This window comes from Aphidius gifuensis, linkage group LG3 (assembly GCF_014905175.1).
Source record: "Aphidius gifuensis isolate YNYX2018 linkage group LG3, ASM1490517v1, whole genome shotgun sequence".
In the NCBI taxonomy this organism is placed as follows: domain Eukaryota; kingdom Metazoa; phylum Arthropoda; class Insecta; order Hymenoptera; family Braconidae; genus Aphidius; species Aphidius gifuensis.
In genome coordinates this window covers 26,881,467-26,909,359 of record NC_057790.1, presented here as the reverse complement: position 1 = coordinate 26,909,359, position 27,893 = coordinate 26,881,467, and the positions used below count along the sequence as shown (strand labels likewise).

Here is a 27,893-nt window from a genome sequence, read left to right as displayed (position 1 = left end):
TATTCCTTACTTTTTTTGAGTCGTGGTTCACGAAGAAATAGTGGATCCATCCTATACAAAAGACTTTTATGCAGTTTTCTTAAATTTTTTTGTCTTTCTACAGGAATAATATCGCAATCTTGAATACCTTTTTCAGTATCTTCTATTAGCTTTTTTGTTATTAGAAAATGAAAAAGTGATTTGGTTGACAATGAGGCCGCCTATATGAAAACAATAAATTTATTAGTTTTTAATTTAATTAACCATAATTTTTTTGATTATATAATATATAATATTTCAAAACTTACAATTTGTGTATTTAAAGCGTCTATTTCCAACTTTTTTATCAGCGATTGGATTTCAATTCGTCTATCCATCTCAGCTTGTTCATACGTCTTCATATCTTATTTAATTTTTTTTATTGCAAAATAAAGAATAAAAATAATTAATAGATTATTATAACCTCGAATAAATTTGATAAGTTTTATGGAAAATACTTGATTAATTGTCAATTAATTGAACTTTGTACTTTGCTATTTTTCGATGCACTTAAATTAAATGGTATATATTAAATCGCTAATCAAATTGTTAAATAGAAATGTCTTTAATTGAGTTTTTGTGTATAAAGAACTGTTTTATAAAGTTAATCTCCACGTGGTATGTAGCCTTACTTTGTTAAAAATTGCTGATTGAATCTTAACCATGTGTGGACTGTGCACTATTTGAGCTATTTGAATTTAAAGAGCAATTTTGATAATCAAAAGACTAGAGAAAATATATCGGATCTCGATATATTGTGGTCAAAAAATATATCGGCGATAATATTGCGATATATATCGGCCATTAAATATATCGGTGACTATCGCACACATCCCTACTGGTGACTGGTGAGTGGTATTGGTGCATGTACATACTGGTCGATATATTGACGGTATTGACAGGAGTCTTGTCATCTGTCAAATGTGTGCAAATGTGTCATCAACAATAAAACTTGTCAAAACAAACAAAAAAAAAAACACCTAAATTTCGAACAAAAATTAAATTTCGTAAGAAATACTATGACAACAAAGTTTATCAAATAAAAAAATTGATTCTAGTTAAACAAACAATAAATAATTAAAAATGTATGATTGGCAAGTACTGGGTGGTGGTTTAAGTGTAAGATACTGATAAAAATAACAAGCTGCAATAAAAAAAATTCGCAGCAACAAATAAACACTTAAAAAAATACTAAAAAAAACAATAAACAAGATGTTGTTAATATTTAATAGCGTTAAATCAACATTACTATTATTGTTGATATATTTATTATCAATAATAATTGTTGAGTCAACTCATATAAGTGGTACATTCAATACAAATGAATTTTTTAGATTTTTAAATAAATATGGTTTTCAACAAATGGATATCCATTCACCAAAAGATTCATATGGCTATATATTTGGTAATATAACATCTAAAAAAAATACAACAAAACAAATAACACTATCTGTACTTGATAGAAATTTGTTTTTACAATATTATGGTAATAGAACAATTAAAAATAAAACATTAGCATGTGAATTGATGTTTAAAAACATCAACGAAAGTTCATATGATTCTGAGTGTAATATCGATGGAAAAGATTTACTAAGGTAATGAATAAATAATCCAAATAAATAAATAGATAAATTAATTAATTTTTAATTTAATTTACAGAAAAATACCATGTCCAAAAGGTAAATTATGTCAAGATGAAGATTTACCATGGAATGTGATAAAAAATCATCAATTTACATATGTCATTACTAAAAAACAACCTGGTTTTCGATATGTCAGTTTGGTTGCTTGTTATCGTAACAAACAAACATGCCAGTGGGAATGGTACAATGAAAGTTTAGATATTGATTATGATATATGGCTGGTTAATGGAAATCCAAATAATAGTGGTTCACATAGCTTGACGTATCAATTTTCTTATGATCGTCAAAATACCCTGGAACTGTATTTATTATTTTTTTTGTGTTATATTATATTGGTGCCATTACAATTGTATGCTGTTAGATTGCAAAGACATCCAGTTACCAGATTATTTACTGCTAGTTTGTTACTTGAATTTTTGGCAATATGTTTGATACTTATTCATGTTGTTAAATTTGCATTTGATGGAGTTGGATATGAACAGCTGGAAGTTGCTGGTGATATTTTTGATATTTTATCAAGGGTATGAAGTTTTTTTTTTATTGTTTATTTAATTAATTGTTTTATTTATTTTAAAATTCACAAGATATTTTTAAAAAATAATGATATTTTTTTTTATTTTTTAATTATTTATTTACTCAACAATTAATAACAGATATTTCTTAAAAATACAAATATTGTTTTCCATTTATTTACTTAAAAATTAACAAGACATTTTTTGTTTTTTAAATAATATTATTGTCTCAATTTTATTTTATATTATTTATTTAAAAAATAACAAGAAATATTTTGTCGAAATAATAATACTCTTTTCTATTATAAATTTGAATTATTTATTTTTTAAATTATTTTTATAATAACATTCAATAAAAATTAAACAATATACATAGTTATTATATTAATTAGTTGATTATTATTATTTTTATAGACAACATTTATGTTGTTGCTACTTTTATTGGCAAAAGGATGGGCAGTTACAAGAATCGAACTCACATGGAAACCATTAGTATTTTTCATTTGGTTTTGTTATGGAGTTGTTCACATATTGTTGTATGTTTGGAACATGGTAACTATCAATTAATAAATTATCTAATTAAATTTAAATTGATAAATTAACTAGATATTGTTTAAATAATTTACAGACTGAAGTTGATATTGTCGAGGACATTGATGAGTACCAAACATGGCCTGGATGGTTCATGATACTATTTCGAAGTGCAATAATGATTTGGTTCATTTTTGAGCTTCGTAATACAATGACTTACGAGCATAATACTCAAAAATTAAATTTTCTTCTTCACTTTGGAGCATCAGCACTTGTCTGGTTCATTTATTTACCAATAATTGCTATAATTGCTTTGCAAATAAGTCCACTGTGGAGGTTTAAATTTTTACTTGGTAAGTTTTTCATAAAAAAAAAAAGCCCTCAAAGCAATTTTAATAATAAATCGTTGCTATTATTTAGGAATAACATATTCTGCTGATTGCTATGCCTATTGTGTGATGGCACATTTACTATGGCCAACACGAAGTGAACAATATTTTTTACTTGCACAAGGCACAGACAATGCTGATGAGCTTGATGAGTTTAATGAAGCTCCACATATTTTAAATAATTACGTTGAGCCACCAGAACTCGGTAAAATATTAGCATAAAAATTTCATTTTAAACAATTTTTTTATTGTTGTATATATCAACAAATAAATTAAAACGAGTGTGATGTAATTTTGCCAAACTTTTTTTTTTTTAATTTTTAAAAAACAATTTTAAAAATTTCAAAATCAACTCGTGCTTATATGAGACTGATGTACCTCTGCACGTCCATTCATATATTTTATCATTTTTTTTTTTTTTTTTCAAATGGTATTTTATTGCCTTGTGCACTGTCAATTTATAAAATTTTTGCAAATTAGATTTTTCAAATTACTATCACATTTTATGTCTGTCAGCAAAAAAAAATTATGTAAATTAAAATTTTCTAATTTTACGAGATTATTAATTATAAATTACCCAAGTAAATTGTTTTTTTTTTTTTTGTTTTAATTTAAACAAAAAAAAAAAGAATGTCGTTGCTCAAGAATTTTAAATAATGAGATTTCGTTTTAAATTTAATTTTTAATTAATAATTATCTTCACGTCCATTGAGATAATCTATATATTTTAAAAATAGAAATTAATGAACACTAGAAAATTAGCTAAGTAAAATACATCATTGTTGTAGAGTTAAAAGGATGCAAGTGCTATTTTTTTTTTATAGAAATAATTTCGATTTTAAAATGAGATTGTCGAAATTTTTTGTGGCAATTATTTATTAAACAAATTAAAACAATTAAAATGAGTTTCTATTGTTTATGTTTTTTTTATAAACAATAAATCAATTTAGCGTTGCTGGGATTTTCTATATTTCTCTGTATAAATATTTTTTTTTAATTCGAAAAAATGATTACTTTAAAATTACTTAAATAAAATTTGTTAGTCAGTATTTTATTTAAACAATTATTATTTAATTATTAAAAATTACACAACCAAAATCAAAAAGGCATCAGTTTCTTTTTTTACATGAAGAAAAAATTTCTAAATCTTTAGAAAAAATTGCCATAGAAATTTGATGAACGTCTTTTGATTTTAACTTTTTACTTTTTTTTTTTTCTTTGGCACTTGGGCTTTTTTAACTCTACAACAATGACCTGTAATTAACTAATAACAATTATATGAAACAATTAAAATTAATGCTGGCTAATCATGCAATTTAGAATTGTTGGTGATAAAAAAATAATAATAATAAAAAATAATGAATTAAGTAGAATTTAGTTTTATAAAATAAATACCTCGTAAATTATAAAAATTATCAAATAATAATAATCAGTATAAATTATTAATTAATAAATCTAATTTTACCCAATATCAATTATTTAAATATATTACATAATTTTTAATCAAACCCAATCTTTATTATTTCATTTCCAATAATTTAAAATATTTTCTTTACAATTTAACTACAAAAAAATACAAAAAACTAGTTTTATCTTTTTTTTAACATTTATTTTGTTTATCAATCATAATAATAAAATGACACAAATTTATTACAACAGTTTAAGATGCGAGGTAATTTTATCAATGAGTCTATTAGGTCCAGGTCCAATTCCAAGAACAGATATTGTTCCAGGCTCCAGCTGAGTTCTTCCAGCATCTCTAATCAATGATGTAACAAGTCCAATTTTTTTAGCATCATCTGATAATTTAATAATTGAATCTTCACTATTTATTTTTAGGACAATCTTTGGCTGACCCAAAAACATCCATGATTCTACATTTTTTTTTTGCATAATATTTTTTGATGATTTGCTGAAGCACTCGACAGCAGCATGTGAACATTGTGATGCTACTTTTCCCTTGGTCATTAGAATATCTGTTCGTACAACAAGTACCATTTTATATGGTTCTTTTGGCATTCCGTTTTTTATCAAATACACTAAACGACTCAACAATTCACCCATTTATTTTTCTTTTTAATTAGAATCTATTTAATTTTTGTTGCTCTTGATATTTTGTCATACAAGCTTTAAATTCTTGTACTTCTTTTTTACACAAACGCCAATCTTTTTTCTCTGAATTACACTCCTGTAATATTTTTTAAATTTATTAATAATATTGCTAACATGTTATACAATGCAAATTTATATTAATTATTTACCAATACTTGATAATGCAAATCAATACAGCCAGTTTTTTTTAACATTTGTTCAACTGGATCAACAATTTCTTCTTCTTTTTCTATATTTTTTTGATTATCACTCATTATTAGTTTAATTAAGTCAATTAAATTAATTATTAACCAACTACCACATGGTTTTTATACACAATAAATAAATTAATTATCAAAAGTATCAAAACACATGGTGTATTTTTTTTTTTTTTTTTTAGCTGACATTCTGACAACTTCAAGCGACACTATGACCATCTTGAAGAAGCTAAAAAAATAAAAACAAAAATGGAGCAAATTAATTAATTAATTAATAATAAATAATAAAAAAAAATTAATCAATATTTGTGAAAGATAAACAATTAGCCAATGGGATTTATTAATTATTAATAATTATATTTTTACAGCATTTTAGCGGTAAAATTTAAAATACGAAAGATAATTTTTTCAATGTTTTAACACTTGTTGTTTTTGATGAAATCAGCTGATTTCATTTCATCATAAAATTCATCAGTCTTGGACCCGGTGTCCCCCTGTAATGTATGCGTCTTAAACGGCGCGATAATATACATATTTTTATTACTAAATAATTATTATTTTTAACTTAAATTTGTGTCACACAGGTAAAAATATTTTTAAATATTTACCCTTTACTTTCATTTAATCGACCCTTAGTCATCATTTTAATCAATTTAATCAACACAAAAACACGTGTATCTCATAGGTAATTTATAACTTTATCTAAAAATTATAAAAATAATAATAAATAATAATAATAACAAACAGGGGATGATGTATTACACATGGCCGCGAAAGTGCGCAGAAAATATTTTCAAAAAAAATTTCGCGCAGGTAAAAGTAACTGCAGTAGTTTGTTAAATAATTTCACAATAAATTGACATAATAATAAAAAAAAAATTATTGTTTTTTATATTATTATAAATTTTTCTATTATTTAGGCTAATTAATTTTCATTTTTCAAGTGCAAAAGGTATTGTTTTAATTGAATTTCGATGGATTTTATTTTTGCTTTTTTTTTTACAGTGTTTGTTTATAATTAATTAGTTTACAGTATTGACTGTTATTATTAATAATAAAAAAGTAAATATATATATATTTTTGTGCGCGAGCATGTTGGTTTGTTTAATTTAAATATTTATTTGATTTTTTTCTGTGACAAGTGACAATACTGCATCGCAAATGTCAACATGATATATTTTGAATGAATTAATTTGACAGGGGTTGTCAAGTAAAATTAAAAACCTTGAGATAAAAATTTATTTTATAAACAATTTGACAAGTTTAAATTGTTTATTTAATTGTTATTTATTTGATAAAATTAATGACAAATATTTATCAAGTTTTTAATTTACTCCAAAAAATAAATAAACATCTTGAATTTAAATTAATAATTTAAAACAAAAATAAATATTATTATTAAATAGCCCTTTATTTAAAAAAATATTAACAATTTTTATAAAAACAAATAAATATTTTATGTAATTTAGTATTTTACCTCGATATTTTCTTAAAACTCTAAGTCAAAAAATTAAAATGATTACCTAACAAAAAAAAATAAAAATAAAAAAAAACTAGTAATACATATAATTGTCATTTAAATATCTTGTGATGTATTATTTTTTATAATTATTTACAAACAATAATTATTGTGCAAGGTAATGATCAAAGTACTCAAACTTAAAACTACCTTTAAATAGCAAAGAAACTAATAATTTTTGCACATGTCATTTAAACATATGTCAGTTGTTGTTTAACAATTTATTATTATTGTTTACATCTGTCAAAAAGCCCGGGTGTTATACAGCTTAAAATTAAAACCACCAGATGGCTACGTATGATAAAATAACATAGGAAATAATCAAAATAAAGTACAAAGTCGAATTAATATTAGTTAAAAATCAGTGAGCCAATATATTTGTCATTAACCGGATGAAATAATTCGACAATTGTTCAATCAATACTGGTATAATTTTTTTGTAATATTTTTATGATAGTTATTATTTGTAATTGAGGTATTATTGTTTTCTCACACGTGGTGATGTTGACTTGTGTTACTATATAATAAAATTTGTTGGATTTAACCAGCGGTAGTCCGATGCTTCCCAGGTGAACCAACGCATCATGCGGCCTAGCTTAAAAAAGACCACATCATGTCCAGTACTCAAGTACAATAAAAACCGTCATCGATTCGATAATTTACTTAATTAAAGCAATACTGTGGAATCGACTATGACTACCTTTTTTGCATTTTTTTTCAATTTAAAAAACAAAACTGATTATAATATTTATTTTGTCTTTATTTTATCAACGTAATTAACAACTCAGACAAAAACATTAAAAAAAAAAATTTATATTTATTTTTTGGGTATTGTTTTTACTATAATTATTATGTAATTATTTATTTATTAATTTTTTTAATTAATTGAATTATCATAAAGACGTGATGTTAGTTATTTTCAAGGATAAATATTATTTTTTTTTTAAATTAATTTACATGTAAAATATAAAATTATTTCATTCAGAAAAAAATTGTGGACTTTTATATTTTTAAATAATAAAAAAAAAAAAATTGATGAGGAAAAGTATTTAATGAAGATTGTTGGGTGATTATTTGTGACCTAACTTTAGATATGACCATGAAAATAAGACACAATTAAATTGATGATGTTGGTTGAGCCAACTGTATGCTTCATTTTATTATTTTATTATTTTGCATATTATTTAAATGACTCTATCATTGACAAGTTGTTTTTTTTTTTTTTTTAAATTGTTTATTTGGGTTGTTCAAAATTAAGGAAAGAAAAAAACGTGGTTGAATTTTATTAATTAAAATTTGTTTTAATTGAAAAGTATAATCATTCATTTGTAAAAATTTAAATTTGTTTTTTTTTCGAAGCAATGTGTTGTGTAGACAAGTGAAGTAATTAATTATTTGTTTATTGAATAATTCAGGTGGAAATTGATTAAATTATAAAATGGAAACAGCTGAAATGGAAGATAGTTTTAATGAACACAAGGAGTATGATACAATGGATCATGACATCCAGGATATGAAAAGAAAAACTAGTATTTTTAAATTTTACTCAATGAAATCAATTGGTAAGTTGAAAAAAAAATTATTTATAGTTTCGATTTGATTTTTAAATTGTGTAATTAGACATTCATTTATAAAGAAAAATTCTAACAATTAAAAATTCTAATTAGATTTTAAATTATTCGATAAATTTTGTTGCAAAATATTTTTGATGTAATTTAAATTTGTTTGTTTATAAAAAAAAATAAATTGTTATTGTTAATTGATTTTAAAAATTGAAAATATATTTTTTTGAATGATTTATTGTTGATAAAACAAAAAATTAAATAAATTTGCAATTTAATTTTGTTTTTTACACTGTTTAAAATTTATTACGCGGTTTTTCATTTATTTATTTTTTTCGACAAAGTTCAAGCTGTTGTTGTTGATATTTGTCTTTTAATAAAAAAAAATAAAAACAAAAATTAATTCAAGACAAAAGTCTACTTAAGAGTGTAAAAAATATCAGTGATTAAAGTCCATTGTTGATAAAAGCCAACGTACTCTAGTAGAATTTTTATGAGGTCGATTATAAATTTGCAATAAATAATGAAATTAATGAAAATTAAAAAAGTAAACATTGATTAATTTTACAAAAAATTGTAATATTCCATAGCCCCTTTTTTTAAAGAAAAAAAAAATTAAGAAATGAATTGAATCGAAATTTAAAAAAAATAAAAAAAATTATCAATATTAAATTTAATTAGTCGGATGCAGTTATTTTAATGCTAATTATAAATACTATAGTTATATAAATTATTAATAGTTTAATTTGTTAATCACGAGGTCTTTTTTTTTATTAGATTTACGTGGAGATATATACGACAAGTCTCAGGCGAATATCTTTTGGCGACAATTCGACTTTGTCACGTGCCAAAAAAATTAAAAAAAAAATACTTGTTGAAATAATATCACAATCTTTATTAATTTAGTGATAAGAAATTTATCAAAATTCCAATATGACTTATGTAAACTTTTAAAAAAATTATAACGAAAAATAAATTTTAACAAAAACAAAATTTATTTCGAAAAAAAAAAACAAATTTCGATTCAGAAAAACAGCTGTTAATATAGCTAAAAAATTAATTGATAATTTTTTTTTTTAAATTAAATCAATTTGATTAAATTAAACCCAAAAAAAGATTAAATTTTAAAATAAAAAATTCCAGAATTAATATATTGTTTAAATAAAGAAAAAAAAATATTTAAAAATCAATTTTTAAATGATAGAAAAATTTATTTGTTATATAAATTTTTTCCTCAATAAAAAAAATTTACTTAACAAGTTGTTAAATAGTTATAATAATTTTTAAAAAAATATATAAAATTATTATAAAGAAAGTTTATTCAAACGAGTTTATGATAAATAAATAATCAACCATCGTCGCGATAAAAAAAGTCGAATCAATTTAAATAAAGATAAAAGTAAAAAAAAAAAAAAAAGAGTGGGAAAAAGTCAAAGTGGTATAATCAAAACGAGCCTCCAACAAACTAGCCAATCATATATTAAAAATTAAAATGACGTTGCGAAAAAGTGACGTTACAATAATAAATGTATAAATAAGGAAAATCATAATTTCAACATGACATTACTCGTGTGTCAACGAACGCAACAACATCTAGCTTTAAGAATAAATTTAAAAAAATTACAAAACAAATAAAATACTGTTAATAAATAATAATTATAATAATAGTGCAAAGTGATATTAAATAAATTAACTAAATATATATTTTTAAACAAATTAAAAAATGGGTCGTTATAGTGGAAAGGATTCTTCAGTGTCATCATATACTGGTGACACTCATTTTCATACACTAGGCATGTTATTATTCAATTTATCTATTTTTTTTTTAAATAATAATAGCAACAGTAATAATAATAATTCATTAGCGTTGAATAGAAATATTTCATTGGCTTCCCATTAGTATATTTATAATGTAATTTTATTGTTAAATATATTCTCGACAACATCTAGGTCATAAAATTGTTGTTGTTTATTTTAATAATTTTAATTAAATATTTATATTTTAGATTCAATGTCACTTGGAGGAAGAAAGTCTGGACCTCTTGTTGGTGTCATTGATGTTGGAACAAGGACAGTAAGATTTGCTGTGAGTATTTAAAAAAAAAAAATAATAAATTAGCTATCATTGAGTTCAAGAACAGCATTTTTTTAATCAGTTTGATAATTTCTTTTTTTTTTTATTTGTTAATCTTTTGAATAATAAATTGATAATGTTTAATTTCTTTTAAAAGTTGTTTAATGCTAAAAGAGTGGCTGAAGTTGTATCACACTCGATTGATATTGAATCATCAAATCCACAAGAGGGATGGGTTGAACAGGATCCAAAAGAAATATTGTTTGCAGTTAAAGCTTGTATTAAAGATGTCATTAAACAGATGGATGATCTTGATTTACAAGTTGAAAATATTGCAACAATTGGATTAACTAATGCTAGAGAAACAACAATTGCATGGGATGCATTGACTGGTGATCCTCTGTACAATGCAATAAGTAAATAATTAATTTAGAAAAACATTGTTAATAATAAAAGTAATAAATTAGTTAAATATTGAATTTTATTAATTGCTTTTTTATATTTTTATTTTACAGTTTGGTCTGATATTAGAACTGAAAAAATGGTTGATCAAATAATAGCTAAATTTCCAGATCAAAGTAAGAATCATTTAAAGCCACTTTGTGGTTTACCAGTTAGTCCATATTTTTCAGCTTTAAAAATTAGATGGCTCAAGTATAATGTACAAGCTGTTAAAAAAGCCATGAGAGATCACCGATGTAAAGTTGGAACATTAGATACATGGATCATTTGGGTAATTAATCAATTCAATTAATACAAAAATAAGAAGAATTAAATTTTGTTTTTACATAAAAATTAAATGATAAATTATTGTTTTATTATTTTAGAATTTAACTGGAGGTAAAGATAATGGTCTTTATATAACAGATGTTACAAATGCATCGAGAACAATGCTCATGAATATTGAGTCATTAACTTGGGATCCAACGTTATGTAGATACTTTGACATTCCAATGAAATTATTGCCTGACATTAAAAGTAGCTCTGAAGTTTATGGAAAAATAACAGTTGGTCCACTCGAAGGAATTCCAATATCTGGTGTAAGTTTATATTTAAATTATCAACCAACAAAAACAACAACAATATTTTCTAACAGTTTGTTCAATTTATTTTTTAGATATTGGGTAATCAACAGGCAGCATTAGTAGGTCAAAATTGTCTAAAAAAAGGACAAGCGAAAAATACATACAGAAGTGGTTGTTTTCTTCTCTGCAATACTGGAACAACAGTAAGAAATATATTTTAATTCTTCTTCATTGATAACAACATTTTACATAAATAAAATTATCAAAAGTTTAAAGTTCAATGTAAAATTAGATAAAAAAAAAAAAGCCCTTAAATATTTGAGAGATTGATAATATTGCAATTTTATTTTTAGAGAGTTGATTCATCACATGGACTAGTGACAACAATTGCATATAAAATGGGTCCAAATAGTCCAGTTCATTATGCACTTGAAGGTTCAGTTGCTGTTGCTGGAGCAGCAATTAAATGGTTACGTGATAATATGCGTTTGATTGAAGATGTACATGAAAGTGAACATTTAGCACAAAGTGTATTTAGTACTGGAGATGTTTATTTTGTTCCAGCTTTTAATGGTTTATATGCACCATACTGGAGAAGTGATGCTAGAGGGTAAATATTATTTTAAATAAATATTTAATTGTATTTTTAATTTGTTTCGTTTTTTTTTTTAGTATTATTTGTGGTCTAACTGCATTTACAACAAAACAACATATTGTAAGAGCATCATTGGAAGCTGTTTGTTTTCAAACACGTGATATTCTTGAATCAATGAATCAAGATTGTGGATATCCATTGACTAAATTACATACTGATGGTAGAATGTCAACCAACAGTTTGTTGATGCAATTGCAAGCTGATTTATCTGGAATTCCAGTTTGTAAGTTTTTTTATTTTTTACTTCTAATAAAGTCACAAAATTTGTTGATTAATTTTGCTGTTGTTTATTATTTTTCATGATTAATTATCAATTTCTTGCTAATGTGTCAAGTAAATTAAATAGCATCAAATAATTAACACGAGTTTGTTTGTTTTATTAAAGTTCGATCAACAATACCTGATATAACAGCACTTGGTGCTGCAATGGCTGCTGGACAAGCTGATGGTATTGGAGTTTGGGAACTTGAAGGTGAAGATGAAGTTGAAACTGTACCAACTGATACTTATCTTCCAACTACAACACCAGAAGGTATTTTAATTTAACTAAAAATACAAATTATTTTATATTTATTAATATTCAATTATGATGATGATGATAATGTTAATTTTTCAATATTTTAGAACGTGATGGAAGATATAAAAAGTGGAAAATGGCTGTACAAAGAAGTTTAGGCTGGGCATCAGTTCAAAGATCTGAAACCATGACAGGTAAAATTTCGAAATATTTAATTATCAAATTAATCATATAAACAACAATTTAAACTATTTCAATAATTTAAAATTAAAAGAAATACTTTTTTTATTTATTTATTACATTAATTTGTCAATTTTCAATATTTATAAATTTAAAAAAAATATATTTAACTTTAATTGTTGTTTATTTAATAATTTATTTATATAAATTGTTTATTTTTTTTTGTTCTAGATGAAAGATATCAAGTATTAGCATCAATACCAGCCAGTTGGTTCGTCATGACCTCATTTGTATTGTTGCGATTGAGTTATTACCTCGAAAATCGGTGACAAAATAAATTAAATTTATTAATCACCTAATTATCACGGACTAAATGCCAATAGATTTAAATCAATGAAAGCTATTTCACGATATTATTAATTAGATAAATAATAGAAATTAATAATAATAATCATTTTGAATTTCAAATTATTCAAATGTAGAAATAAAATTTAAAGTGTCCAATGTAAATTAATTAAATGCGCGCACATATATTTTAATTTTTTAATTTACAATTAGATAAAAATATTATATTGTTATTTTTTAAATATTATTATTGCTTGCCCTTTTTTGTGCTCAATACAATGTATTTTTATTCAATTTATTATTATCATAAGTATTGTGAAATTATTTATTTAATTTTAACTCTGACAGAGTCTTTAAAATATCAAAAAAAAAATGTATAGTCTTCAAGGTACTTAAATTGTTGAAAATTATTGTAAAACTTTGAATGCCTTTTATTTATATCGAGATAAATATTCAAGAATAAAAAAAAAAAATAAGGCAGATAATAAATTAAAAAATAATTGTTGAATTTTAATTTTTATGTTGATAATTTTATTGTAATTTTACAAATTTCAGATATCTTAGATAAAAAATCGAAAGCATTTCTTTAAGTTTTCTTTTAAAATATTTTTTAATAAAAAAATGGAATTAAATGTCTTTTTTTTTAATTTCTAACCAGGAATATCAAGGTAACTAATTTAAACTTTTTTAAATATAAAAATCCTCAAAAAACCATAAGTAAATTCTCGAAGAAAAAAATTTGTCATTTTAAAAATTCAAGATATTTTTCGTTATTATTTAAATCAATTAATAATTTTAATTATTTCATCAAACATTTACAATTACAAGAATGTTTTTTACTTAAAAAATCAAAAGAATTATTTAAAATTTCCTTCTAAAAAATTTTCATTAATAAAAAAAATAAAATTACATGTTTTTTTCAAATTTCTACTTGTTTTCTTTAAAAATACATAAATTGATTAACGAAAAATATTAAATTAACTAATCAAAATCATTTTTAAATCTTAAAATAAATTTTTCAAACATAAAAATCATTTTTCCTTCGGTAAAACTAAAAAAAACAATACAATCATTTCAAAAACTTGGCGCTTTTTCTAAATTTCAATAATCGAAAAAAAAAAATCTGGAAAAATCTCGATACAGCTACATTCGATAAACAGCAGGGTGCGTGACAGTCGTTGCTGTCTGGTCGTCAGTTTGGGACAAGTGTTGCAAAGAGGATGCGATAATGTGTGTGATCTTATTTTTCATCTCGTGCACGAGTCACGGTGAAAATAAATCAAATAATATATCTTTTAAACCACAATAAAAAATCTAATAATTAAATCACAATTTCATCTCCCCAACAAAGCTCTTTCCCTCTTTTCAAAAAAACAAAACAAAAAACAAAAATTCCAAAAAAATCAACTCCAAAATTTTGTGTATATGTGTTGAGTGTCAAAAAAATGTGTGTATATTTTACAAAGTGCAGTGCCGTGACGTAATGCAACTAATATCCGGTCCAGTGAAAATATAAAAATAAAAAATAAAAAAAAATAATAGTGTTGTTATTTGTTGTGTGGCAAAATATACATACATATGTATTTATTTTATTTAACATCATCATCATCATCAACAACATCAACTAAGATAAAAAAAAATTAAAAAAATAAAAAATAAAAAAAACAAGTGCTGCGTGGGAGCCTCGGGCGTCTTCGTCGAGGAAAAGCCAATAAAAATTTCGAAAAAAAAAAAAACAAAAACAAATAAATATATTTATTTATTTAATAATAAAATAATAATAATAATAATTGTTGATGATAAATAAATAGCTACAAGTGTAGCATTAAAATAAAAAATAAATTTTGAAAAATTTATTGGATTGGTGTAGACATCAAGATGTCGTCGTCAGGTCACGGCAGCAGTAGAAATCGTACGGTTCATATAGGCTCAATATTTTCGAAATTACAAGGACGTTTTTCCGATGCAATGACACCACCAAAATTATCAACAGACAAACGTAGTCTTGATAAAACTGGTAAATTAATGGATAAAGTTGTCAAGCTATGTCAACATCAACGTATGAATCTTAAAAATTCACCACCATTTATACTTGATATATTGCCAGATACATATCAACGTTTACGTGGAATTTATCAAAAATATGAAGATCGTTTGCAGGTGTTATACAGTATTGAACATTTTTGTGTATTTATTAGTAATTTAATACGTAAATGTAAACAGGCTATTAAATTATTTAAAGAAGGAAAGGAAAAAATGTTCGATGAAACATCACATTATCGACGTAATTTAACTAAATTGAGTCTTGTATTTAGTCATATGTTGTCGGAACTTAAAGCAATATTTCCAAATGGTATTTTTGCTGGTGATCAATTTCGTATTACAAAAGCTGATGCTGCTGAATTTTGGAAGGAGCGTTTTGGTAACAAGTAAATAACTCTTTTTTTAATATTTCATTTTATATTTAAATTTTTTTTAAATGACCTTGGAGGAGTATAGAGAGAAAAAAATAAAAAAAATAAAATAAAAATTACGTTCTTGACCTAGCCGAGATCTAGGGCAAGCACTTGTATGTTTTTTTTTTTTTTTTTCTTTAAAAGAAAATTACAAAGATGCTTGAAAATTTATATAAAAAAAAAAAAAAATTTATTTATTTGTTTAATCTACTTTTGGAGCAATTTTATTTTTATTTTATTTTATTTTTTTTATCGTCTCCCCAATGACAATATGACAGTTTGTATGTCTCTCCTCATTTCCGGTAATCCAATTTTCATTGGGGCGAATAAAAATGAAAGCTCTGTTAGAAATTAATCGATATTTTAATATTTTTTTATTTTTTAAATTAACAACACACATGTCGCTACACAAAAACAGCTGAATGATAAATTAAAAAAATAATAATCATAGCGAAAAGTACACAAGTACACGATGTAACTGACAATTGTCTTGATGTCTATCAGTTTCATGAATTCAGCTGGATATGGACAATCTGTAAATAATGTCGTTTAAAAAATAAAAAAAAAACAATTCTCGAGAATTGAGATCTCTGCACAGACACACACGACTTTCATCAATGAGCTATTTAACGTTTTTTTTTTTTTTAAATCCAAGTTCGTTGAACTTGATTGAGCATAAAAATAAAATACATGTACAATCGCAGTGTCTCCTCAGTAATTTTCATATTATCAGAAATTCCATTTTCCTTGGCTACATTAATTTAGAGATACAGCTTGAATGAAATTTAATACCCCAATTTCACTGTCATTATTTATTTGACAAATAAAAAAAATATTTTTAAACATTCTTTAAAGATATTGTTATCTAATTTTTAAAAATTTAAATTGATTTTTTATTTTTAATTTAATTCAAGTGCTTGATCATTGATGAAATTAATTAATTTATATTTTATTTATTTATTTTTATTTGTTTAAAAGATTGACCGTTTTAATTATACAAGATAAAAAAAAAAAATCTAATAATTTGATTTTTAATTATTTAAAAATATTTATTGCAAATTTATCAACATGCACTTGTTGATTTATTTAAATGTATTTAATTATTTACCTTTTGGCGATCAGCAAATGAACAAATTTCATCAGTTCCACCAGGTTCTTGGCCCCCAAATTGATTACATGGAAAAGCCAAAATTCTAAGACCTTAAAAAGAAACAATTAAACTATTAATATCCTTTATTTAATGACATATTTATTAATCAATTTACTTTTACTATCAGCAAATTGATCGTAAAGTTCATTCAGCTTTTTATAATTCATCAACGTTTAAATGACATTCATAAAAGTATTTAATTAAATATTTTTTTAAAAAAATAACCCACGTAATTTATTATTTTTTTTTTTTAGAATATAATTTTTATTTTTTCTTCCCGCGTTAATTTGTTCACGTGTAACGTATTTTTGTCAGTGTGTATAAATAAACATTGAGCCAATTCATGAATGGCTCCTCTTCACATACGTACAAATTTTTTTTTTTTATTCTTTTTTTAATTTCATAAATATATTTGTGTTGGTCAGTCAGTCAGTCAGAGTTTATTATTATTTTTCAAAAAAAAAAAATAAAAAAAACATGATTATATCACGCGTGCCAGAATAATCGTCATCATCAACAACAAATATTGATGCTAAAATAATAATTAAATTAAAAATATGACCATGATAATGAAATGATTTTTTTATATATATTATTTAAATAAATTTGATATGAAAAAGAGAAGATGAGAAGTTGTATTTTAATTTTTTAGTGTCTATGAAAATTAACACTTAAAACATGATAGTGTAATGTGTGGTTTTTTTGTGTTGGTGGTAGTTTAGCTTGTGTAAATATATATAGATAAAATTTGAGTACCCGACAATATTTAACCCCGCAATACAAATATATACATGAAATAACGACGATGAGTTAAATTCACATCCGGAGCATACGAAACGGAAGGAAGAGGACGTGACGTCACGATTAATGAAAATTTAAAAAAATAACACACGGGTTAAAAAATATATACTATTTTTTAATTTTTATATATATATTTTTTTTTTTTGCATACTTTTTTTTTTTTTGTTGTCACCTAGATAGTCACATTTTAATTGAGACTTTTTTTTTTTTTTTTTTATTTTTCATTTTTGTTTATTAATACATTTTAATTTTTAATAAATAAATTTTTTTTTTGTTTTATTAAATTAATGCTTGTTGATTATTTAATTATAATTTTATTATAATTTTGCTTTTTTTTGTATTTTTAAATGATATATTTTATGTTGTTTAACTAAATACTCACAAATTGATAAGAAATTTTTTTTTAACTTTTGTTTGTTTTGATTTAAATGATTAGATTTGTTATTTTTTTTTTAAATAGATTAAATATTGTCCGGGAAGATACTATGATTAATGAGGAAAAAAATTTTTTCCTCATTTGATAAATTAATTATTTTTTGTAACATTTTCATAAAAAACCCATAAATTGAGATAAAAATTTTTTTTTTTTTTTTCCTTGTTAATTATAGTTTTTTTTTTTTTATTTGATATTTAGGCAAATAAAAAAATTAATGTTATTCAGAGCATCTGTAAATTATCTTTTTCCTCATCTATAATTATTTTTTTTTATTTAAAAAAAATTGATGAGAAAAATTTTATACAATTGGAATTTTTTTTTAACTGAATAAATAAAAAATCAATTTAATATTATTTAAAAGATCTATAAATTAACAATAAATTAAAAACCTTATTTAAAAGAAAAAAAAAATTCAATTGTAGATATTTTTTTTCTCTTTTACCTATAAATATTGACAGTTATATTTTATTCACACCTCATTCACAATTTATTAATGAATTCAAATAATTATCAACAAAACAATTAAATTATTTTTTATTTAAATTTTTAATGAATTTAATTAACCATTAAATCAGGCACAAATTCATAAATTAAAAAAAAAAAAAAGCTATAAAACTCTCTCTTCCATTGAATTAATATTGTGTCACATTTTAATAAAAATAAAAATTAATTATAATCATTAAATAACTCTTGAAAAATTGAAAAAAAAAAAAACAAATTTAATTATTTTTATTTAAAAATATTCAGGTCATGTTAATTTTCAGCTACAAAAATTGATTAAATTAATAATTTTTTGAACTAAATTTATTATTTCTTACTCTATAAATTTAAATAAAAAAAAAACATTAACAATATCATTTTAAATAAATAAATTATAAATCAAAACAAGTTGAATTAAAAATAAAAAAATATATATTAACAGACAAAGCAGGAAAGATACAGCTATGGGAAAAATAATAATAAAAAAAAAAAAAAAGAGGAGGCTGAGTCAATGCCACGGCTTCGATGGAAATTAAATGACCATCCGGGGGCATCGTTCGTTTCTTGGTCAGTTAATGATCCTATATAGCTCGTGGTAGTTTGCCTGGTAACTTGATGATGAAAAAAATAAATAAAAAAAAACATCCAGAGACACAAAAAAAATCAACTGACTGACTTTAAATTTTCAAGCCAAAAAAAAAATATATCATTGACTCATCCTAAATTAATTAACATTATTTTTAATTCAAAATTTATGATTCAAGTTTAATGATTAACTCATTTTTATTCCTCAAATTATTTGGCTTATTTTTTTTCCTTTAAAATTCACAAGGATATTTTAATTTCAATTTTTTAATTGATGCTAATTTTTAATTATGCTTTGATATTGAAATTATTTTTAATTTGATTATTAAATTTGATTTAAAATAATTATTTATATTTTTTATTTAAAACTTCCGTTAGAATAATAAATTTATTTTATTTTTTAGTCGTAGGTGTTTAAATGTCTTTTGAATAATTCTTTAAAAATTGTATTATTAGAAAAGCTATTTTGTAGGCGTTAGTTTAGGAGTCATTTAAAAAGAAAAGAACAACCAAACCAGTTTTTCTTCTTGAGTGATTACATATTATTTTATTTTAAAATAGAAAAAAAAAAAAAAAAATGCCTCAACATTTATAATATTACATTTATGATTTTATGAAAATTAACAAATTATATTATACAATTTATTAATGTTCTTAGAAATTGATACAAGTATTTATATATTTTCATTGTTTAATATGAAAAATAGATATTATTTTATTGTGTGTGTGTATTTTTTTGTGTCAAGGCAGTTTGAAATATATATTGAACATGTTTTTTTCAAGTTAAATATTATCAATATTTGTGCATCAGTTTAAAAATATTTTTCAAGAATTGGAATAAGTTTGTGTGGTTCTGTGTTTGAACCTTCACGAGCAACTGGTATTCCTTCTTTATTAATGATGAATTTTGTGAAATTCCATTTGATAGCATCAATTAACAAACCGCCTTTTTGTTTTTTCAAAAACTTCCATAATGGATGAGCATCGTCACCATTAACATTGACCTTTTCGAACAAATCAAACTTCACCTACAATTTAAAAACAAACAATAAAAAAAACAGTCGTTAGTAATTTTCATATTATCAGAAATTCCATTAAGCCACATTAACTTAGAGATACAGCTCGAATGAAATTTAATACCCCAATTTCACTGTCATTATTTATTTGAGAAATAAAAAAAATATTTTTAAACATTCTTTAAAGATATTGTTATCTAATTTTTGAAAATTTAAATTGATTTTTTATTTTTAATTTAATTCAAGTGCTTGATCATTGATGAAATTAATTAATTTATATTTTATTTATTTATTTTTATTTGTTTAAAAGATTGACCGTTTTAATTATACAAGATAAAAAAAAAAATCTAATAATTTGATTTTTAATTATTTAAAAATATTTATTGCAAATTTATCAACATGCACTTGTTGATTTATTTAAATGTATTTAATTATTTACCTTTTGGCGATCAGCAAATGAACAAATTTCATCAGTTCCACCAGGTTCTTGGCCACCAAATTGATTACATGGAAAGGCCAAAATTCTAAGACCTTAAAAAGAAACAATTAAACTATTAATATCTTTCATTTAATTAATTATTTATTAATCAATTTACCTTTACTCTCAGCAAATTGATCGTAAAGTTCATTCAGCTGTTTGTAATTTGATGCAGTATATCCACATTTTGATGCGACATTTACGATCAAACAAACGTGACCTTTGTAGCTAAAATATATCAATGAAAAAATTAATTAAATATCAATTAATATTTATTTTTACATAACCTTTAAGTATATTTAAAAATAAATAATATACGTACTTTGACAAAGGTACAACTTCTCCTTTGATATTTGTTGCCTCAAAGTCATAAATTGACTTGGCTGCTTTCCAATCTTGATTTCCAGCCATAGCTATTTTTTTTTAAAATACAAAAATTAGTTTATTTTTTAAAAAATACATAATTCAAACAAAAAGAAAAACTAATAAACTTTCTTGAAGGATCAAAGCATGCTACAAAACTTTTGGGAAATATTTTTCATTCAATCAAAATTTCAAAGCGTTAGGAATTTTATATTTTTAATTTGAAATTTTATTTCTTTTTTTACGTGCCTGATAAATTTCTTATTGATTGGAGTCTCGTTATAACAGATGTGTATTTAACAATTCTCATCTTTTTTTTTTTTTCTAATCAAAAAAAAAAAACAACAAAATAATATTGTTATTAGCCTCTTTTCATTTATTACAAATTTTATATTTAAAAAAAATAAAATAGATTATGTAATTCAAAAAAATAAAAAGACATTTTTTTTTTTACATTAATTTTCAATTTATAAACAAAATAAATAGAAAAAAAAATCGAAATTTCCATTCAAAAATAAAATAAATATATTTTTTCGATTATCGGATATATCAGTCAATGAGTAATAATAAAAAAAAAAATCCAATATTTACAAATTGGAGTAAAAAAAATAATGAATTATTTATATTTTCCCACGCAATCGATTTATCTGACATCTATAGCCCAGACACCGAATGAAAAAGTATCACGCCATTGTGATTACAGCACAACAAAATGAACGAAAAAAAAAAAAAAAATACTAAAATGATATTTATACGCAACAAATGTAAATAAATAAACAAAATCTTAAAAATACTTGATGATAATTTATAAATAATTTAGCCTATTATTTACCTTTAAGAATTATAATTTGATAAATCAAAAAGAATCTTCTGGATGTTGTTTTTGTTGTATTTTTTTCGAGACAAATAAAATATTATCTTGACTATCAGGGTGACCGGCAACGACTGAATCGCATTTGTAAAATTGTGACGACTCATCACACCAACAAACACGCACATGCACACATTGATACAAGCATGGAAAATTTTTTTTAAAAAACAAATCCAATTTACAATGATTTTTTAATGAAATGATTGATTAAGAAAAAAAATTATATAATTAACAAATTTGTAATCAATATTAATTTACATCAATAGCATTTTTTTTTTTATTATTTAAACAATATTTTACATAATGATTATTACATAAAACATTGACAATTGTTATTATTATTATTTTTGTTTATAAATTATTTATAAAAACAGTGCCAAGATCGATAACGAGTCTGTCACTACTTGATAATAATTCTGACCTAGAAAAAATAAAAAAAAAAATATAATGACTAATAATTAAAATAGCTAATAATTAAAATGATAATTAAATTATTTTTTTCAGTACTTTGGTACCATGGAAAGTATTTAGACAAGAGCTTAATCATGTTCATCCAATAAGTTCTGGTCTTCAAGCAATGGCCTTGAAATCAACGATAGATCTTACCTGCAATGATTACATATCGAATTTCGAATTTGATGTATTTACAAGGTAAAGAAAATTAAAAAATACTAATAGTACCATTGATTATTAATTATGATTTTTTTTTTATTTAGATTATTTCAACCATGGTCAGCATTGTTACGTAATTGGAAAATTTTAGCTGTAACACATCCTGGATATGTTGCATTTTTAACATATGATGAAGTTAAAGCAAGATTACAAAAATATTGTATTTCGAAACCAGGAAGTTATGTATTTCGATTGAGTTGTACGAGACTTGGACAATGGGCAATTGGATATGTAACATCAGAGGGTGATATTCTTCAAACAATTCCACACAACAAAAGTTTATGTCAAGCATTGTTGGATGGCTATCGAGAAGGATTGTAAGTTTAAAAAAATTTACATTTTCATTTAAAACAATTGCCATATTAATAACAATTTTTGTAATTTAAATTTTAGCTATTTATATCCAGATGGTAGAGGATCAAATCCAGATTTAACATCAGCAGTACAACCAACACCAGAGGAACATATTAAAGTAACTATTGAACAGTATGAATTGTACTGTGAAATGGGTAGTACATTCCAATTGTGTAAAATATGTGCTGAACATGATAAAGACGTTAGAATTGAACCATGTGGACATTTATTATGTACACCTTGTTTAACATCCTGGCAGGTAAATATATAAAAAAAATTATAAATACTTAATCTTGACGAAATAAAATTAAAAAACTTTTTTCATATTCATTTGGTGTAGACATGTATGTCAAGTACATGAATTAAGGCTAAAAAGTTTGAGTTAAAATCCACTTGTTAAATGTGGGTTACTTCTAGTGTCATTATCAATAAATTATCATGAAAATTTATTCATGTCAATTCATCAATAATCATCACCATTATTACCATTACATGACAAAAATAATTTTTAAAAAACTGTGACAATTGTGTTGAGTAAAATATTAATTTGATAATTAGTTCTTTTTTACAAACAAGGATACCGATGGTTCGGATGGGAGATGCCCATTTTGTCGTGCTGATATCAAAGGAACTGAGCAGATTGTCGTTGATCCATTTGATCCAAGAAAAACACACAGACCACCTCCACCACAATCTGAATCAGCAAGTAATGAATCAACACCAACGAGGGACACTGATCCTGACACCGAGGTATCCGACTAAGGGCTATCACAATTCTCTAAACAAATTATTAAATACAACAACAACAACAACGACCACTACAACAGCTACAGCTACAACAACAGAATGCCTGAATCAACAATTAATTTTAATGCCTGGCGAATATCATTCTTACATTTTTGTTCATTTTTCTTTTTTAAAAGTTTTTTTTCATTTTTTTTTTTTAATTGTTTGACGCATTGTTCATTAATTATAATTAATGTGAGAATGTTTAGAAAATGTGTGATTGAGTGAAGAAAGAAATTTAGAAATTACTTTTTTCTTTTTTGCAATATAGATATTTTTGATGTGGATTTTTTTTAATTTAACAATGGATCGTGGATTTTTAAGGTAGGTTTTTTTTTTTTTTTTTTTTTTTTAACGATGAATTTAGACAGCAAACAATCATATTTTCATTATCAGCTTTTGTCGTTTGATATGCTCATTTTTTTTTTTCTAATTTATCCCATCATTATCATTTATTTATTGTTAAAATGATTTTTTAAATTCAAATAATTGCTTGATAGAAATGCATCATTGTTTAGCTTTCGAAAAAGGAGAAAAAAAAAAAAAAACATATCGAGGAAATAATAAAAGTAATAAAATTAATTTACTTAAATATAATTATTAATTATTAATTTATATGGCATAATTAAGAGTATTATTTAAAGAAATTATTACGTGAATAATTACTCGGAGTACAACTCGCAGATTGTGCCAGTAATAAATTTTTACAACATTTTTTTTTTATCTTCTAAATATTTTTGAGATAATATTATTAATATTGTGATCAGATTTTAAATAATTATTATTAACACTGGAATAATAACAGTATAAAAAAAAAAAAAACAAAAAATGACTGTCGTTTTATAATTCAAATAGAAAATATTTTTATTTTTATTTTATTTAAGAGATAAAATTTAGTTACAAGCATGTTTTTTTTATTTAAATTTTATAATTTAAATCTTGCAAAATTGGGAATTTAATTAAGTTGGTATAATTATTATTATATTATTAATTTACATGAAAAAAAAAAATTGCAATGAATTTTAATGCAAATAAAAAATATAATAAACACAATGTTTAATAATAAAATTTATTATTATTATTATTATTGAATAATAACAATTATTTATTTATAATTTTTTTTTATTTTTATTATTGTCTGGTGGCTATTTAATAATTAATTTTATTATTATAATTATTAGCATGCTTGATAAATAGAGTAAATAAATAGTTAAATGAAAATTGAAAATTAGAAAAATTAAATTTATAGCATGATTTTAACATTATCCTATTAAATAATGGATAAATTTTTTAAAAATATTTTATATTTTGTATATAAAATTGATGATTTATATTTTTAAATATTTAAAAATAAATAATGACTGATTTATTTTTGTTTTTTGTTTTCAACAAATGTATTTTTAATATTAACAATAATTATTCAAATACAATTTTATTTATAACTACAAGTTTAAACAATAGCAAATAAAATTTAAAAATTGATTAAAATATTTTTAAAAAATTTACAAAAACAAGTAAGCCTAGATATTTTTGTAAATTAAAATTGACATTTAAACAAATAAATTATAAGTTATATTAACTAATAATTATCAGTCATTATTTTTACTATTTTCTTTTGTTTTTTTTTCATTTTTTTTCGATTGTGTTGATAGCATGGTGATCACCACCCATGTCCTAATTTATTTCTCTCAAAATCAATCAAAATGAACATAAAAAAATAACTAAATAAAGGTAAGTGCATTAGACGGCATTACAATACCTTGCTTGTTGCTTGTAACACTATTGCTTTGTATGTTATAAAAATTAAATTTAAATATTTTCAACTCATAATTACATCTTCATATTGTACATGTTTATCATCTGCCTAATTTTAAATAACAAATCAAACAATCACATTGCAATGCTGTTCAAACAAAAAACCAAACAAACAAATAAAAATTTGCCACACGCAATTGTAAGTAAATAAAATAAATGAATATATTTGATGATAGTAATAATTTATATGATTAATTCTGGTAACGTGGGTAATTTACAATGCCACATGTAGTTAACAAAAAAAATAAAAATAATAAATTATAATTGTTACAGAATATCATGGAATTGTGGAATGGAAATTGTGTATCAATGTGTGAAGATTCAGATGACGATGATGATGACGTTCGAGATGACGATGAAGATTTAAGTCCAGTTGGTTCACCAGTTCCACCAAGAAGATTTGTATCTAGTCCACCATTACCACCACGTAGATCATCACCAACACAAAATAATAATAACAATAATAATCATCATCATTCACGTAATGGTCGTCATTTAACAGTGCCAAAAGAAAATGCTCCACCTCCACCAAATGTAACTGTAATATTATCATCATCAAGTGATTATAATAAAGGTAATATAATAAATTAAATTGCTTGATTAATCTAAGTGATGATTATTTATTTGGTAATTGATTTTTTATTCACAGCAACGACTGAAGCAAGATATGATATGCTTCATCGAGCCTCATCACCATTACCAGCATCAGCACCAGTAACAGCACCACCACCAGCTGTTGTACGTCCTCCAGTACGTTCAGCTCAACGTACATCACAACCACCAGCATTACCAGAAAAATTAAATCGTCATACGTCATCTTCACAATCAACAACAACAACAGCAACAACAGTACCACCAGTACCACCACCATTGTCAGCACCAAGACCACCTAAAAATACAAAAGATAATAATACAAATAAAAATAATGAACATGATTATGAAAATACAATGACAATAACTGGTACAAATAAACATGTTGTTAAAAATTTAAATTTCGAAGCAAATAGAGCAAAATTTACAGCATTAATGAGAAGTAGAGAAGAACCTGGTGGTTCATCTCATAATAAAAATGATGTTGCTGCATATGAAAATGTTAATGTTGAACATATTACTAAATTAACTGCACTTGGTTTTGCACAAGATGCTGTTATTCGTGCACTTGGTATTACAAGAAATGATTTAGAAATGGCATGTGATATTCTCAATGAATTTGCAATTAAATCATCATGACCAGGTTAATATCAATAATAATAGAAATTTTTTATAAACAATTTAACTAATTTTGTATTTTTTCTTATTTTTATCAGGCACAAATGCTGAAGCATCATGACCTCCTGTACCTCCTCGACGATATCACTAGGATTATTAATAATAATTTAAAATGAAAATTAATAAATTTTATTATCGTCATTATTTTTGTTTAAGAAATATTCAAAATAAAACAACAAGTACTGAAGATTGATGAATAATAATTTTAAATAATCAATCAAATAATTTAAATATGATTTTTTGATATTAAAACAAATAATGGGATCAGATATTCAATGATGAAATCAAAAAGTACCCAAAGCAATTTTAAATATAATATCATTAATGTATAAATTAATTTAAATTAATTATTAATAATATAGCTTTATTATTATCATTTTTTTTTTTTCTTGTTTCTAGTAATATATATTTGAGTTTATAAAATTATTATAAATGCATGTTTTATTATTTATATTTATTCTTAGCGTATTCGTCAAATGTGATATTTATATTTAACAATGCGTACATGGAACATTTTGTTTTTAGTTTTATCAATTTGATAAATTTTCTTGTTTAAAATTTAATAATTTTCATGTATTTTATTGTAAAATTGTTTAACTATTTATAGTATTAAAGAGACGTTTTTTTTTTCGGCCAATGAACAAATAGTAATTCCATTAATTAACAAATAATAAAAATGTCTAGAAGCAATCAATTATTGTAAATAAAATTATCATAAAATTTAATTTATTTCAAGTATGATTATTATTTTTTAATAAAAAGTAGAAATATGAAATTTAAAAAAATGTTATAGTGAGGAATTAGAAGTTTTTTTTAGAACGAAAAAAAAAATATAAATTACATTAAATCCAGTGAAGTTGTGCCATTGAAAATAAAAAAAAAACAATTTAAAAAATTAAAAATACTCTGAGTTATTGTACTGTGATTGAAATTTAAATTAAAAAAAAAAAAATTAATTCACGTATTAATCAGACAAAGTAATTCATAAAATTATGGCTTTAGAAATAAGTAGATATACTAAATATTTTTTGAAAATAAAACAAATAAGTAGTAATAATAATAATCCAATACGAGTTTGAATA

General features: G+C 23.1%; 6 protein-coding genes across 13 annotated transcripts; 3 read left to right on the top strand and 3 right to left on the bottom strand.

The window, feature by feature from the left end:
* The first annotated feature begins 869 nt into the window (after window positions 1–869).
* LOC122853394 (transmembrane protein 145) lies at window positions 870–4,562 on the top strand. Its single transcript, XM_044153840.1, has 5 exons — window positions 870–1,613; window positions 1,678–2,182; window positions 2,588–2,725; window positions 2,802–3,057; window positions 3,125–4,562. The coding sequence occupies exons 1-5, from the start codon at window positions 1,231–1,233 to the stop codon at window positions 3,313–3,315; spliced, it is 1,473 nt and encodes a 490-aa protein (XP_044009775.1). The 5' UTR covers window positions 870–1,230; the 3' UTR covers window positions 3,316–4,562.
* Window positions 4,563–4,706: 144 nt separating this feature from the next.
* On the bottom strand, window positions 4,707–5,157 carry LOC122853392 (peptidyl-tRNA hydrolase 2, mitochondrial). The gene has a single exon (XM_044153837.1). It carries the CDS (start codon window positions 5,155–5,157, stop codon window positions 4,744–4,746), a length of 414 nt encoding a protein of 137 aa, XP_044009772.1. The 3' UTR covers window positions 4,707–4,743.
* Window positions 5,158–5,164: 7 nt separating this feature from the next.
* On the bottom strand, window positions 5,165–5,538 carry LOC122853393 (cytochrome c oxidase assembly factor 4 homolog, mitochondrial). The gene is made up of 2 exons (XM_044153838.1): window positions 5,355–5,538; window positions 5,165–5,281 (listed from the first exon to the last, which is right to left on the bottom strand). The coding sequence occupies exons 1-2, from the start codon at window positions 5,457–5,459 to the stop codon at window positions 5,174–5,176; spliced, it is 213 nt and encodes a 70-aa protein (XP_044009773.1). The 5' UTR covers window positions 5,460–5,538; the 3' UTR covers window positions 5,165–5,173.
* A 342-nt stretch (window positions 5,539–5,880) lies between these two features.
* LOC122853391 (glycerol kinase-like) lies at window positions 5,881–13,911 on the top strand. Of its 6 annotated transcripts, none has more exons than XM_044153833.1 (12): window positions 5,881–5,986; window positions 8,337–8,483; window positions 10,490–10,569; window positions 10,715–10,973; window positions 11,073–11,290; window positions 11,385–11,597; window positions 11,675–11,785; window positions 11,936–12,192; window positions 12,255–12,460; window positions 12,623–12,769; window positions 12,862–12,948; window positions 13,166–13,911. In XM_044153833.1, exons 2-12 carry the CDS (start codon window positions 8,360–8,362, stop codon window positions 13,261–13,263), a joined length of 1,800 nt encoding a protein of 599 aa, XP_044009768.1. In that variant the 5' UTR covers window positions 5,881–5,986; window positions 8,337–8,359; the 3' UTR covers window positions 13,264–13,911. The 6 variants fall into 6 exon arrangements, with proteins under 6 accessions (XP_044009768.1, XP_044009767.1, XP_044009766.1 ...); XM_044153832.1 differs by having other exon boundaries at window positions 5,881–6,087; XM_044153831.1 differs by lacking the exon at window positions 5,881–5,986 and adding an exon at window positions 6,188–6,215 and having other exon boundaries at window positions 13,166–13,790.
* A 559-nt stretch (window positions 13,912–14,470) lies between these two features.
* Window positions 14,471–27,172, top strand: LOC122853386 (E3 ubiquitin-protein ligase CBL-B). 2 transcript variants are annotated; one of them, XM_044153825.1, is made up of 8 exons: window positions 14,471–15,708; window positions 22,420–22,566; window positions 22,632–22,904; window positions 22,981–23,200; window positions 23,518–23,691; window positions 25,816–26,116; window positions 26,192–26,776; window positions 26,850–27,172. In XM_044153825.1, the coding sequence occupies exons 1-7, from the start codon at window positions 15,158–15,160 to the stop codon at window positions 26,770–26,772; spliced, it is 2,247 nt and encodes a 748-aa protein (XP_044009760.1). In that variant the 5' UTR covers window positions 14,471–15,157; the 3' UTR covers window positions 26,773–26,776; window positions 26,850–27,172. The 2 variants fall into 2 exon arrangements, with proteins under 2 accessions (XP_044009760.1, XP_044009759.1); XM_044153824.1 differs by having other exon boundaries at window positions 23,500–23,691.
* On the bottom strand, window positions 19,705–22,007 carry LOC122853389 (phospholipid hydroperoxide glutathione peroxidase-like). Of its 2 annotated transcripts, XM_044153827.1 has the most exons (6): window positions 21,877–21,925; window positions 21,294–21,368; window positions 21,004–21,094; window positions 20,800–20,909; window positions 20,643–20,734; window positions 19,705–20,215 (listed from the first exon to the last, which is right to left on the bottom strand). In XM_044153827.1, exons 2-6 carry the CDS (start codon window positions 21,352–21,354, stop codon window positions 20,000–20,002), a joined length of 570 nt encoding a protein of 189 aa, XP_044009762.1. In that variant the 5' UTR covers window positions 21,355–21,368; window positions 21,877–21,925; the 3' UTR covers window positions 19,705–19,999. The 2 variants fall into 2 exon arrangements, with proteins under 2 accessions (XP_044009762.1, XP_044009763.1); XM_044153828.1 differs by lacking the exon at window positions 21,294–21,368 and having other exon boundaries at window positions 19,920–20,215; window positions 21,877–22,007.
* Window positions 27,173–27,893: the final 721 nt, after the last annotated feature.